Source organism: Schistocerca nitens, chromosome 8, assembly GCF_023898315.1.
Source record: "Schistocerca nitens isolate TAMUIC-IGC-003100 chromosome 8, iqSchNite1.1, whole genome shotgun sequence".
Lineage (NCBI taxonomy): Eukaryota > Metazoa > Arthropoda > Insecta > Orthoptera > Acrididae > Schistocerca > Schistocerca nitens.
In genome coordinates this window covers 532310072-532325564 of record NC_064621.1, presented here as the reverse complement: position 1 = coordinate 532325564, position 15493 = coordinate 532310072, and the positions used below count along the sequence as shown (strand labels likewise).

Below are 15493 nucleotides of genomic sequence, written 5' to 3'. Positions count from 1 at the left end.
GGCTTATGACATGGCTTGGCGCCATCACGCTTTAGTTACCCTCCATGTATGGGGCTTCCATGGCCCCCTTTCAATTTTTATCCGTGAGTTTACAACACACTGGCTCTTCTGGGTTCGAGTTGGCACTTCACTCAGCGCCCCTCATATTCAGGAGAATGGTATCCCACAGGGTTCTGCGCTAAGTGTCACACACTTCCTCATTGCCATCAATGAGCTTGTGGCCTCTTTTGGGCTTCTGGTTACACTGCCATTGTACTTTGACGGTTTTTGCTTCTGGTGCAGCTCCCACTCGGTAGCATCTGCTGAGCTTCAGCTCCAAGGCGCAGTCCGACGGGTCTCTGCGTGGGCCACCGCCCATGACTATCAATTTTCTCCCTCCAAAACGCGGGTTATGCATTTTTGTTATCGGTCCACAGTACACCCCGATCCAGAACTTTATTTAGGCAACCAGCTCCTCGATGTTGTAGCACAGTCCCGTTTCTTGGGCCTTATTTTTGATAACCTGCTGACATGGCTGCCCTAGATTCGCCACCTAAAAACTACATGTGTGTAGAAGATTAATGCTCTCTGCCTCCTGGCCCACACATCTTGGGGTGCAGACCATTCCATTCTTCTCTATCTTTACTGTTCTCTGGTCTTGCCCAGACTAGATTATGATAGTCAGGTTTATGGCTCAGCAGCTCCTCCCACTTTGAAACTCCTTGGCCCTGTCCATCATTTTGGGGTGCGTCTGCTGTTGGTGCCTTTCGCACTTGTACTGTTACTAGTCTCCTCACAGAAGCTGGGATTCCCCCTCTACATATCCGATGGAGCCAATTCCTTGTTTCTTAAGCAGTCGCAGTTCGCCAATTCCCTGACCATCCTGTGTAACCAGTGCTCTTCGCCAATGAGGGATGTCTCCTTCCTAACACCCTCCCACGGGTGGGGTTACCGGTTGGCATGGGTCTCACTTCCCTCTGTCGAGATTCCATCTCCACTCATTGGACTGCACCCTGTGTCTTTCCTCCCATACCCCTCCTTGGATGATGCCTAGACCACGGATTAGGAGCGATCTATTCCAGTGTGGTAAGGTCTCTGTCACTCCTATGGTTTACCGGCATCTTGTATGTGCCATCCTTGTAGAGTTCCAGGCGACCGAAGCGGTCGCGCGGTTCCAGACTGTAGCGCCCAGAACCGCTCGGCCACTCCGGCCGGCAGTTCCAGGGTGCCACCATGTTTTACACTGATGGTTCTAAGACAAACGATAAGGTGGGAAACGCTTACACGTTTCCTACTGGCTTCAAACACCATTTATTGCCAGGATCATGTAGTGTGTTCACAGTAAAGCTTCTAGCCACTCACAGAACCCTCTTTTTTTTTTTTTTTTTTTTGTTTCTCAGGCCTTCCTCCACAGTGTTTTAATTTGTTCAGATTCCATGAGCAGGCTGCAGGCTATCGACCGATGCTACTCTCGTCACCCTTTGGTCTCTGCTATCCACGACCTTCTTTCTGCCCATGATCGTGCCGCCTGTTCAATCGTCTTTCTCTGAGTCCCAAGTCATATGGGCATCCCAGGGAATGAACTGGCTGACCGTTTGGCTAGAGAAGTAGATAGTTACTCCCATTTCCCTTCCTGATTCCAGCTGCGGATATGCGGATCTACGTAAAATCTCTCTGCCCAAAAGTGGAATGCCATCTGGAGCGCTAGTGCTCATAGTAATAAGCTCCGCACAATCAAAGAGTGTATTGCAGTTTGGCGCTCTTCCTTCCGCTCCTCTCGGAAGAGCGTTACAAGACGCAAAACTAAAAGCGCTCGATGAAAACTGGAAAAATTTAAGCAAAATCGTACGACTTCTGGCCGTGCTAAGTCAGTGTGCAGTGAACACGAATCTCAGACTGCACTTCACCACTCACAATAGTGGGCTAGGGAAGCTCAAGGATATGTTACTGGGAATCTCCATGTGATTTATATGCGAGTGCACAGAGCTTAATCAGTGGTTCCTAAAGGATCATGACGAACAAGTTGACACGTTGGGACAACACGGAGGGCAAGTCTGTCCGCGAAGAAAGCTTTCTTCTGCCTCGCTACTGGTGACTGGGGTCTGATCTGCTGAAATAGGGTATATAGATTTAGCAGGAGAAGAGGGAGTACTTCTCGCTCCTCAGGTTGTCTACAGGACATATGGCTCAAGATCCTATGTTGTAAGCCTTATTCTTAATTAACTGGGAAATCACTGTAAAGCCGACTCAGAATACTCGGGCAGGGGTGTGCAGGTCCGGTTGGAGAACAGTTTTACGCACAAGCGACATACAATTCACCAACCATAGAGTGTATATGTGCCGTTATCCTGTGTCAGAGGAGTCGTGAACTGCAAATAGTTGTTGAAAATATCGAAGAAATTCAAAGGCGGGCTGCTAGATTTGTGGATGGATTCAAACAAAACGCAGCTATTACGGAGAGGCTTCGGGAACGCAAGTGGATATCACTGGAGGGAAGGCGACATTCTTTTCCAGGAGCACTAATGCGAAAATTTAAGAGACCCGGCATTTGAAGCTGACTGCCGAACGATTCTGCTGCCGCCGAAGCACATTTCGCGTAAGGACCGTGAAGATTACGGATCGTACAGAGGCATATAGACAGCGGTTTTTCCCTCGCTCTGTTGACGAGTGAAACAGGAAAGGACATGACTGGTGGTGGTACAGGGTACTCTCCGCCAGGCACCATATGTGGCTTGTGGAGTATGTGTGTAGATGTATACGAAATGGTACCGCATAACTGACTTTGCGTTCTCGAGTTTCCAGATCTCGTCAGTCGGCAGTCGGCATACTTGGCTCAGCGCCCCTGCTGTTAAGGCGGAAACGATGAATTTTCAATTCTTTAGCAAGAAAATGAAGCTGAAAGAATACCGCTTAAGTCAAACAAGGTAAAACGGTTCGATTTCGCGTAGTTGCGAAAGAAGGAAGTACCGTGTAACTGCAGCGTCGGAAACTCCCAAGAGGCTGCGTGCGGACGATGCTGACAGCTGTAGAGAGCTTGCAAAGCCAAAAGACTGTAGCAAAATCCAAGAAAACCGGCATGGAATTGACAATTGGTGCAGCGGCTGGCACTAGGTCACTTACAAAAACAAATCTGCACTTTGGTACGCTATTTTCAGGTAACCAGCGATTTCTTTCTCTCTGAAATGATCGTCTTATTAAGAGCAGTCCATTTCTTTCAACTGAGACCTTGACTCAAGAACTGCTTTTAAACACACAGGTAGGTAACAAGCAATTACAGTGTGCTGTGGTCGCACGCGCTTATACTTTACGCGAAGGATCGGTTTCGAGAGATAAGCGGGCACGGGAGATTAATGGATAAAGCCGGTTCACGGAAGGATTTACTTGGTCCGAAGGGATGAGTACCCTGTCCCCTCCACCTCCTGTCGATCAGTACTTTGCCTCCCACCCCCACCGAGCGAGGTGGCGCAGTGGTTAGACACTGGACTCGCATTGGGGAGGACGACGGTTCAATCCCGCGTCCGGCCATCCTGATTTAGGTTTTCCGTGATTTCCCTAAATCGCTCCAGGCAAATGTCGGGATGGTTCCTTTCAAAGGGCACGGCCGACTTCCTTCCCCGTCCTTCCCTAATCCGATGAGACCGATGACCTCGCTGTCTGGTCTCCTTCCCCAAACCAACCAACCAACCTCCCACCCCAACCCTCAAAATCTGTGTGAACGTGGCACTGGTCGAAATACAAATTCCTGTGCTGACTTCGCTTCCGAAGCAAGGGCTGGACGTGTTGGTGTTCAACATGAAAAGGCAAAGTCTTCAAATAACACTTCATGTATTCTAGTCTGCAGATAAACAGAAAGCACAGTTTGGCCTCAGAATATACCAGAAATAGTATATGAACCCGTGTGTGTCTTCGTACTACACATTTAAAACAAAACACAGTTCCTTAGGTTGAATTTTTTGAGTAGTGTTTTACTACAAAATTCTTTGGCAGCGTAAGTTTATACAGTTTATACAATCGCGGCAGGATTCTATATCACAATTACAGATAGCTGTTCCTACTTTGAACAGTTATTCAATAACTGGTAGTATGTAAAATTCTTACTAGTCTCGCGACATTATCACGAATGATTAAGGACTCTAGACATCCAGATGTAGCAATGCTTAGTTATATACAAATCAAAATATGTATGCATAGAATACTTGTATCCCTATTTGTTTATATTTGCATGTCAGACTGTTTCTTGACACCGGCAACTGCTTGCACCGACGGAATGTGAGCTGGCAAGTAGCGGTCGGGGAAGCAGGTAGACGTCCGCTGGTCTAACCGAGGCATCCGATCGCGTACACGCCGCCTGCACACAAGCGAACGGGTCGGAACAGACTGGCTGTTGCGATTCGTGTGGCCTATCTCACCTTATACCCGGAGTGAACGATGGAACTGTGGCTGATCAGCCCACTGCGCACACAATACCCAAGGTTCTTGTAGTACCGGGCACATAGAGGCTTTCCTTTCTTATGACCCGCGCCTCTGCAGTACATTTAGTCGTTGAAGAAACAACCCCTCGGAAGTGTCTTTGTCGATTTGGAGAAAGCCGAACTACCGGAGAAGTGTGGGCACGGAGATATGCAGACAGCAGGGTTTGCGGACAGCACTTGTGCCAGGTGGTTTGGGCACTTGTCTCTGGGACGAGAGAAGGCCTTCCACTCGGCGGAATCGTCCGCCTGTGTATGGAGGCCTGTATGTGCTGGTTGCGTCAGGGAAGACGCGGACAATATAACTTAAAAGCGGAGATATGGAGACACTACCAGCTGGAAGGAGGCCTTCCCTCGTCCCGGAGCGAGTGTCCAAACTACCTGGCACAAGTGGTGTCCGCAAACCCTGCTGTCTGCCTACCTCCGTGCCCGCATTTCTCCGGCAGTTTGGCGTTCGACAAATAGACACAGTCACTTTCGCGGGGTTGATTCTACGACGAGGAAAATCAGACGTTTCCCCTTGCAGGGGCACAGATCATAGGAGAGGAAGGACTCTATGAGACAGGTATTACATGCGTTTTGGGCATTGTGTGAGCAGTGGCCTGATCAGTCACAGTTCCGTTTTTCACTCCAGGTATAAGGCAAGCTAAACCACTCGACCCGCAGCGACCAGTCTGTCCAAATATGTCAACACTGTCGGCGTGGAGATGGACGTTTCAGAAGTCGACTCCGCATCCTTTCATCTGGAAGTGTAACAATCTTATCGCAGAGTAGCAGAATTACAAATATTTGAATGAACCGTATTTGTCCCCACCAGCATTACTGTTAAACTGTGATAACCAACGGCAAAATTATCGAATGTGTACTGCGTCTGAGGGAAACAGGCGGCCAAGGCCAAATATCAACATCAGACAGCAAAAAAATTGTCAAGAAGTAGATCTAAGACTGATTTAGCTCGGTTTTACTTGTTACTGATAACTAATATTAAATAAGCCCTCGTTCGTCCTTAAAGCGTACAACCCATGCGTGCGCCATAACAACATTTACTTCAAGGTTTGTTAGTCTCTGTAGATACGAGACATCATTGTCAACCAAACCCAGTCACAGAGACTCGCGTAGATCGGCCATAACTCGCCGATGCCGGCTCTGATGTTTGTTACTTCTTCCAGATTTACCGAGTGGTACCGATTCTGAGACACTGCGTGCTAATTTGTGTGTCCGATTGCTTCTGAAGTTCCTGACAGGTTGACAAAATTTTACAGAGATCTGTCTCAAAGGTAAAGTACAATCAGCCGTAGCTCGTTAATGATAAGCATTAAAGAATAACAAACGTAAATTCGTTTGAAGTGTAAGTATTTCATCAATTGGGCTCACTGCGCTGCAGTCGTCTTTATTTCTTGACACAAAATCATCTCCGTAACAGTCTTTTTGTGGGTTATTACACGCTCGTTATCTCGAAACTGTCCACCAAGCAGATGCCCCTTGAAACGTCCAAACAGACACAAAACTTTTTGCCCTCAATCGGAAATGTATGTAGCTAGTGGCGCTATGCCCCATCCCAGTTGGCCGTCTGTTGATGTGTGATGTGTGCAGCTTGCGGTCTAGGATTCTGGTGGCGCAACTTGGTGTATCTCGCGTGAGAGACTTGCGTCTTTGCCCGTAAAATATGCTTGTCCAAAGGAGAAAAATTGCATTCCTTGGTAATTGTCGATCCACATGCTCTAAAGTATATGAAAACTTGTTCCGCCGGCCGAAGTGGCCGTGCGGTTAAAGGCGCTGCAGTCTGGAACCGCAAGACCGCTACGGTCACAGGTTCGAATCCTGCCTCGGGCATGGATGTGTGTGATGTCCTTAGGTTAGTTAGGTTTAAGTAGTTCTAAGTTCTAGGGGACTTATGACCTCAGCAGTTGAGTCCCATAGTGCTCAGAGCCATTTGAACCATTTTTGAACTTGTTCCTACGGTCTCAAAAAGACGTCGCCATAAAATTCTTGCGTGATCTGGCAACTTTTGGGGTCTGTCGCCCGGTAATTCTGAGAGCCTTCTTGCCTCCAGATAGAATTGTAACAGCCAGGTTTAATTAAAAATTATACTTCCTTGAAAAGATGTGATAACCCTCACATAAACGTCGCAAAAGATTTACTCAAACAGACTCTTTCATCATACTCAAATTTTCTATTATCTGTTACGTAAAGCCATTGTGAGTCCATCGGTGATTGATGCTAAACTCATTGGTTGTGGTAACCCGATAGTGGCAGTTACTGGATGTTGCGTCAACGTGCTGAAATTCCTAACGCCACCCAAGAGCACTATTTCGATGTATTATGTCCTCATTCACTGGTATCAGTTTCAGGGAATCGATGTTGACTGAGCCTTCTACACTCCTGGAAATTGAAATAAGAACACCGTGAATTCATTGTCCCAGGAAGGGGAAACTTTATTGACACATTCCTGGGGTCAGATACATCACATGATCACACTGACAGAACCACAGGCAAATAGACACAGGCAACAGAGCATGCACAATGTCGGCACTAGTATAGTGTATATCCACCTTTCGCAGCAATGCAGGCTGCTATTCTCCCATGGAGACGATCGTAGAGATGCTGGATGTAGTCCTGTGGAACGGCTTGTCATGCCATTTCCACCTGGCGCCTCAGTTGGACCAGCGTTCGTGCTGGACGTGCAGACCGCGTGAGACGACGCTTCATCCAGTCCCAAACATGCTCAATGGGGGACAGATCCGGAGATCTTGCTGGCCAGGGTAGTTGACTTACACCTTCTAGAGCACGTTGTGTGGCACGGGATACATGCGGACGTGCATTGTCCTGTTGGAACAGCAAGTTCCCTTGCCGGTCTAGGAATGGTAGAACGATGGGTTCGATGACGGTTTGGATGTACCGTGCACTATTCAGTGTCCCCTCGACGATCACCAGTGGTGTACGGCCAGTGTAGGAGATCGCTCCCCACACCATGATGCCGGGTGTTGGCCCTGTGTGCCTCGGTCGTATGCAGTCCTGATTGTGGCGCTCACCTGCACGGCGCCAAACACGCATACGACCATCATTGGCACCAAGGCAGAAGCGACTCTCATCGCTGAAGACGACACGTCTCCATTCGTCCCTCCATTCACGCCTGTCGCGACACCACTGGAGGCGGGCTGCACGATGTTGGGGCGTGAGCGGAAGACGGCCTAACGGTGTGCGGGACCGTAGCCCAGCTTCATAGAGACGGTTGCGAATGGTCCTCGCCGATACCCCAGGAGCAACAGTGTCCCTAATTTGCTGGGAAGTGGCGGTGCGGTCCCCTACGGCACTGCGTAGGATCCTACGGTCTTGGCGTGCATCCGTGCGTCGCTGCGGTCCGGTCCCAGGTCGACGGGCACGTGCACCTTCCGCCGACCACTGGCGACAACATCGATGTACTGTGGAGACCTCACGCCCCACGTGTTGAGCAATTCGGCGGTACGTCCACCCGGCCTCCCGCATGCCCACTATACGCCCTCGCTCAAAGTCCGTCAACTGCACATACGGTTCACGTCCACGCTGTCGCGGCATGCTACCAGTGTTAAAGACTGCGATGGAGCTTCGTATGCCACGGCAAACTGGCTGACACTGACGGCGGCGGTGCACAAATTCTGCGCAGCTAGCGCCATTCGACGGCCAACACCGTGGTTCCTGGTGTGTCCGCTGTGCCGTGCGTGTGATCATTGCTTGTACAGCCCTCTCGCAGTGTCCGGAGCAAGTATGGTGGGTCTGACACACCGTTGTCAATGTGTTGTTTTTTCCATTTCCAGGAGTGTACATCTGAAAGAGCGACTGACATACTACTTTCCCACATAGTCACCAAACACATCGAGGCACTTACCATAGCGGTGGACATGCTTTGAAAGACCTTCGTCGTAAAATTCTGCCGCCTGATACTTCACCCAGTGAGTCACGCCCGCCTGGAGTTCCGCGTCGTCATCAAAGCGCTGCGTTGCAAGCCAGTTCTTCATCTTGAGAAACATGTGGAAGTAATTGGTGCAAGATCGGGGCTGTAGGGCGGATGAGGGAAAATTTCCCATTTGAATGAATTAAGGAGTTCTTCAGTGCGGTTTTCCGTGTGAGGTCGGGCATTGCCGTGCAAAAAACAAAAAAAAAAAAAAAAAAAAACTTTTGGACGTCAGCTTCCTCGGCGTTTGTTTTGAACTGCTATTCTAAGGCTGTGCAAAGTTTGACAGTACTGGGAAGAATTTATGGTTGCTCCACGATAGAGAGAATCAATAAGAAGCACGCCTTGCGTATCCCAAAACACTGTCGCCATCAACTTCCTTGCTGACAAGGTTTGAAAACATTTTCTTGGTTTTTTTTTGGGAGGGGGGAGGGACCTTGTGTGCGCCCACTCCATGGACTGTAATTTTGTTTTTGTCTCGCAATTGACTTGTTTCACGCAAGTCTCGTCACCGGTTACGATTCGATCCAGTAATGAATCACCATGTTTGTGATAGGCCTCCAGAAATGTCAACGCTGGCCCCTTTTGCTGTTATTTATGGTGCTCTGTAAGCATTTTGGGCACCCATCGTGCACAAAATTTGTGGTAGCCTAGCTTTTGAGTGACAAGTTCAAACAGCAAAATCCGTGAAACTTGTGGAAAAGAAAGCGAAAGCTCCGTTATTGTGAAGCGACGGTTTTCACGAATTGTTACATCAACTTTAGCGACAAGATCGTCAGTCAGAATGCTCGGGCGTCCACTCTTTTAAACCGAATGCACCATTTCCGGACAGAACATTCACTCATTACGTGTTTCCGTATACTTCGCACAGTTCACGATAAATTTCTCTAGGGTTTAGGTTTTTTGCCAACAAAAACCGTATCACAGACCGCACCTCACAAGTGGCGAGGTTTTCGATTGCAGCGCACATTTCAGATTCGAATATCGAAAAAACCAGACGCGCAGAGACGTTCCCGCTGTCGCGGATGGATGCTGACTGAGCTGCCGAGCTACCAAAATATACGCCATCGGCGCGCGCCTGGGGCGTCAGACGGAAACGTTCCCTACTTTCTGAATAGCCCTCGTATGATTTTGCTCTCAATTTGCTGGCAGTGGTTGCGTTGTTGGAGGTCACAGAAAAAGACAGTTTCAAAGCTAACCTAAATCAACGTCATTACTAACAAGGAATCTCGTGGCCGTGGGAGCCCCTCTTGTTGAAATAGTGGTCATAAAGAGCGGTGGCACTCGAAGAAGGGAAATGTTACGTCGAAACGGAGAAGCTCACATGAAGAGAGCAAAGGAAAGCGCTAAAGCGAAAGTGGCGCTTATCATTTGTTTTCATATTTTTTACAACTGTGGGAAGGTCAGCCACCTAAACTCTCATTCGTAGGAAGCCTTCTAGTTCATTCCGCTACTGACTGCGTAATTTAATGTATTGATTGCCGGAACCTTGACTTGAAAAAAGTGTGTGTGTGTGTGTGTGTGTGTGTGTGTGTGAGAGAGATAGAGAGAGAGAGAGAGAGAGAGAGGGAGAGACGCGCGCGCCAATATGAATCGGATCAAAACCATGTGGGCATGTACCTTGATGTAGCACGCCGCAACGGTTGCCTCAGTCATTGGCGGTTCCAGAAGCGAGTTCGAAAGAACGCGATGACGCGCGCTGCACCTGGCCGTGGTGGGAGCGAGTAGCCTTGTGGATGGCCTTCGCCGGCCTCCCCGCGCCTCCGCCAGCCGTCCACCGCCGCCCCCACTCCCCGCGCCGTCGTTTGCTTTTGAATGTGGGGGCAATACGTGCCTCGCGGCGGCGGCGGCGGCGGCGGCGGCGTCGACGGGGGCGGTTGACGGCTCGCCCTGTCCGGAAATGCGCCGGCTCCGGGAGGCAAGACGGAGAACAGGCGCGAGCCGACCCGTGTGCCGTGTGCAAACGCCGCAGCTGAGCTGTGGTGCCGTGCGCTATACGGACAAACCGTGCAGTCCCCAGTATGACCGACTGCGGCCTGCCGCGCATCCTCCTCTAGTAGCTCGAATAGTGCCTGCTGCCTGTGGCTTCCAGCGGAGAGTGCTCTAAACATCTGCCGTTAGTCGACAGTTACATCAGACGGTGAGCTGTCTGTGCTTATCTCTCATAAACTTCGCCGACTGTGTAATGTATTCGTCTGTTTGTGCTCAGAGTACATCGCGCAGCAGCTGATGTGTCAGACATCGCAGTCTTGTTCTGGCGCATTTTTCTCGTTGCTGTAACAGATGATCGTGTTCAATATTACCCCCGTGCTGTCGTGGAAAATACTGTTAAGAGACAATTGCCGATTCTAGGCCAGTGTGTAAACTGCTTATCTGATCATTCTGCTACAAACCTGGAGCTTCCACTGCAGATTCCGACTATCAGTTGTCTACGTTAGTGCATTTGTGAAAATGCTATGATGAATGTTGTTGAGCAGTATTCTTGTTACCATGTATTTCTTTGATTTAGCTGGTTATTCTGCCGTCGGTTGAAATAGTGCAATCATAGACATAGGCGTGAACACCATTCGTGTTCTGTGTGTTGTCAGTGCACAATTTTCTGCTGTGTAAATCCTATTTTTCTTCTTTTGCAGATAAATCATGGGGCGGTACACGGGCAAGAAGTGCAGACTTATTTCCATGTTCTGGCTTACTACATTCTTCTTCTTGGTGGAGATTGTTGTTGGTTACGTGACGAATTCAATGGCCTTGGTTGCTGACAGTTTTCACATGTTGAGTGATGTAGCTGCTCTAGTCGTCGCCTTTCTTTCTGTTAAGGTGAGTAATTGTTCTGATATGACCACATACACACAGAAACTTGTACCGGCTCTAAATGGGCAACTAAAATTTTTTTGTCAGTTTATGTTTGTAAACTTCCATAGGTGTTTGTTTTTGTCAGTTCATTGGCTGTCCAAACTTTCACTGTCATAAAAAGTTCCAACATTTCATGCGATATTCTAGATGCCTTTCTTGTAGTGACAATGTAGACAAACCTGTAGTAGCACAAAAAACACTGGGATGATTCATGCCACCAGACAATCACAACACTGTCAATGTGGATATAGACTTATATTGAAAATAGGTTATTGATGTAATGTACAGAGAGATTAAGTTTATGATACTAGCTTCAATCTGAAAGATTTTATATTTTTGTACATTCATTGTGGATATGAGCAGCAGTAGAGTTAGAGATATCCTAGGAAATTACAACATATCAGATAGATTAGTAATATATGCAGCTCACTTGTTTCTCAAAACGGAGGCTTATTTATGGCAAAACAGTTGTCAATAGGCCTACTGCTTGTTTCCTACTGCAGTACAGTGTAATTCATAAGAAAGTTAACCATAGATTAAAGATAGTAACTGATACATAATGTAAAATCACTAGCTATGTTTATTCACTGGATCTGTGTGTACTCTGGAGGTATTGGCCTTGAGTGGAGGATGTTAACTATATTAACTGTGGACCGCAGTCTTGCTGTTAAAATTCTGAAATGCTAAATTTTTCTTTCTGAATTTTTTTCTTTGGTTTTGTAGTCAATGTAATTTTATATCAACATATCTCTGTAGTTTTACTGAACTTCCTTTGTGTGTGGTTTTAGTAAACAAGTGGTATTTTGGAGAGAACACATCAACTCAGCAAGAATTGCAGTTTTCCCTAACATTTCTGAAAAATGGTTTTCTTGCCGTTAGATTTTCTAAATTTGAATAAAGGTAAACTTAACATTATGGAAAATGCAGCAGAACTGAGTGCAAGATGCAGAAGTTTACCACTCAAGCAGAGGATGCTAAAAAGTGTTTACATAAGGGAATTAACAACAAATAAGTTTACAGTTGAAATTAATAAACTACTGGAAAAATTTGCAATGTGAAAACAGTAGGGAAAGTGGATGAAATAACTTAATACATATATGGATGATGTTAAAAGCCCAAAAGGTGGATGATGATAAAAGCCCAAAAGGTGGATGATGATAAAAGCCCAAAAGAAAGCATAAATTGATGGTAGGTAATGAAAACCTTGTAACTCCAGCTGACTGTGAAAACATTGTAATTCCAGTAACCAGTAACTCCATTATGAAAGAGAGACCTGAAACTGCATGGATTTCTCTAATTTGCCAATAACTAGGCTTGTGCTACATAGTTAGGTGTATTAACTTCATTTTATCACCTTTTATTGTTTAAGAAATCTTTTTTGGTTCTCCCATAAAATTTAACAAAATGCAGTTACAAGGTTTTAATTGCCTACTGTCAGTATGGTACATTATTTTCAAAGTATGCTTAGTAATTAATATGAAAGGTATCTTAAGATGTATCTGTAGGCCTATGTGCAAACTTCATCAAGATGGACTCAGATACAATTTTGCTATAGATTTACTTCATACTTTTTATCAAGATGTGCAGTTAATTACAATCTCTCTCTGTGCCATTCACAAATATCACAGTTTGTATTAGTCATTGAAGATGTGTAGAATTTTTATACTTCTGAGGAATATACCTGCCGCAGTGACTATAGTAAAGTCAATGAAAGAAGTTTCCCAATGGTTACAATAGGCTTGTTGTGGCTGCTTTGTGCATCTTATCTTGGCTGAGAATGTTATGTGGTTTTGAGTATGTCCCTGTGTAAATACCTCAGTGCTGTCACAGCTCCACAGCTGGCTACTGGTTTCGCCTGCAGCCATTTAAAATTCAGCTGAAAGCTGGTACCATCACTGACAGCTGTCGGGATCTTTGTTCATTGACTTCGCTATAGGAAAGTGATTATAATTTGAGAAAATATTAGTCATACATTCCACACACACTTACTGAGAATATTTTATTGCAGATGTCGCCAAAAAAGTGGTCCAAAAACACATTTGGATGGGCCAGAGCTGAGGTATTAGGAGCTTTAGTAAATGCAGTTTTTCTTGTTGCACTGTGCTTCTCAATTACTGTGGAAGCTTGCAAAAGGTACGTGTACACCCCACCCCCACTCCTCTCTCTCTCTCTCTCTCTCTCTCTCTCTCTCTCTCTCTCTCTCTCTCTCTGTGTGTGTGTGTGTGTGTGTGTGTGTGTGTGTGTGTGTGTGTTTGCACACAGCAAATTAATGTGTTGGGGGGGGGGGCGGCAAAGCATCCTTTTAGTTTTGAAATGATGTGAGGCACTGAGAACCGTAAGGGCCTAAAATACAGTGTTGTCAGGCCCATCCTTAAGTTAAGATCAGAGAAACCAATGAGACAGTGTTTTGTGAATGTTCATATACACAGTGTGGGCCTACAGCATAGATAAACCTGACTCGCCATAAGATCAACAGGTGTCAGAAGCAAGAATAAATGCTGCAGTCTCTCAATCAACAGTGATGTACTTTAGGCCCTTATAGTTCAGTGGCTCATCGAAGGTGGTGGTTTTTGGCCAGTACACCTATTTTAAGAGAATCAACTGTAAACATTAATTACATTGATTGTTTGTTTGTTTTAAGGTTCATAGAGGTCGAGGAGATCCACGAGCCGAAACTGATAGTGATAGTAGGAACTCTTGGACTGGTAGTCAATATTATTGGGCTGTTCCTGTTCCATGGTGAGTAAAAAAACTCTTGGACTCCATAATACAGTTAAATTTTCTTCTAACTAAATAAAGTGGAGTACTGTGACAATACGAAGTCTGTTGTTTTATTACTGCAGCAATTTGTTGAAAACTAACAAGCAGGTGCCCTCAACAGCTTCATAAACTTTTGCCAGATAAAAAATTGAAATATCAGTTTTGCTGTGACCGTATTTATGTCCAAATTAATCCTTGTGAAAGACGTCACTGTATGCAGTATGATACTGAATGATGTAAAAAATACCTGATGACACATACGAACATAGAAAGAAGAAAAAATAATTTCTCAGCTATGTTTAGATCATTTAAAAATTAGTCTTTTATTTTATGTTACTTTAAATGAGATGTTGATCTACTGCTTCACACCAGAAATAGCAAATTATTGTATCAAATGAAGACACATGAGAAAACTGTAAAAACATTTGGGAGACATTATGGTTGGTGAGATTAACCTTCAGGAGAAATTACAAGTACTGTCAACACACAGAAAAAACTACTATGTTTTGGAAATGTTAGTTCCTTGTCAGAGAGGAAGGAGGTACAGGCTTGGGGAATGTTTAAAAGACAGGTCACTCATCTTGTATTTAAAGGGAGTCATAGGTTGTGAGGACAAAGGGAGATAAAGGTGAAAGGAAAGTGTTGGAAATAAGGCAATTAATGATGATACATTTGTAAACTTTGTACTGATTTCACTATACAGACGGCAGGATGACACAATAATGACTAATAAGAGAGAGAGAGAAGTAAAATTAATAGTACAGTTTACAACTAGAAGAAAAGTTGGGGGGGGGGGGGGGGGGAGATAGATAGATATTGCATGTAGTATACAGATCTGAAAGTTGAGTAATTGTTCTTTCTTTTGCAGAACATGGACATGGACATGGTCATTCACATGGTGGACTCTCACGAAGTCATACCAGGTTGTCACAGCTAGTCTCAACTGATGATAATGAGAACGATGAGACATTTCAACCACCACAAGAAACATTTGACCCTTCAGAGAAAGGGCGACATCACCACGAAAAAAGATCATCGGCATCACAGATGAACATGCGTGGTGTTTTTCTTCATGTTCTTGCAGATGCTCTTGGCTCAGTGATTGTCATTGCATCAGCTTCTGTAAGTTCACTGTGTTTTCATTCTAAATTTTGACTTGTTTTTGTCAAGAGAGAGAGAAGTTGTATGACCTGGGCAGATGTTAATTGACCATAATTGCTGTTACCTATCATACTGGTCCAGTTATCAGTCATACCTCAGCTAAATAATTTCGTGATTGACAGTTGGTAATAGCACGAGTTGTATATTGTCTGGTGTTCATGCATTCAGCGCTTGCATGCACAAAGCAAACTAAATATCATCTGTAAGTAAAGATTTTTCAGTTAACTTCGTTTGTGGAGGGGAGTAGTTGTGAATGCAGCAGCAGTAGTGATTATTAAGCATTAAGGATCTTTCACTGGCCTATTTGCAGCTGACTATGGGAAAAAAGATATAAAAATCC

General features: G+C 45.7%; 1 protein-coding gene across 4 annotated transcripts in view; it reads left to right on the top strand.

Annotated features, from left to right (window-relative positions):
* The window catches only part of LOC126199344 (zinc transporter 1), a 300623-nt gene that overhangs the window by 231112 nt on the left and 54018 nt on the right, over positions 1–15493 (top strand). For 2 of the 4 annotated variants that reach the window (XM_049936203.1, XM_049936200.1), the window contains 4 exons: positions 11013–11196; positions 13241–13365; positions 13874–13971; positions 14861–15114. In XM_049936203.1, the coding sequence (XP_049792160.1) occupies positions 11020–11196; positions 13241–13365; positions 13874–13971; positions 14861–15114 (654 nt within the window). In that variant the 5' untranslated portion in view covers positions 11013–11019. Of the gene's footprint in view, positions 1–10237; positions 10520–10549; positions 10813–11012; positions 11197–13240; positions 13366–13873; positions 13972–14860; positions 15115–15493 lie in introns of those variants that run through there. The other 2 variants (XM_049936201.1, XM_049936202.1) reach the window with 2 other exon arrangements.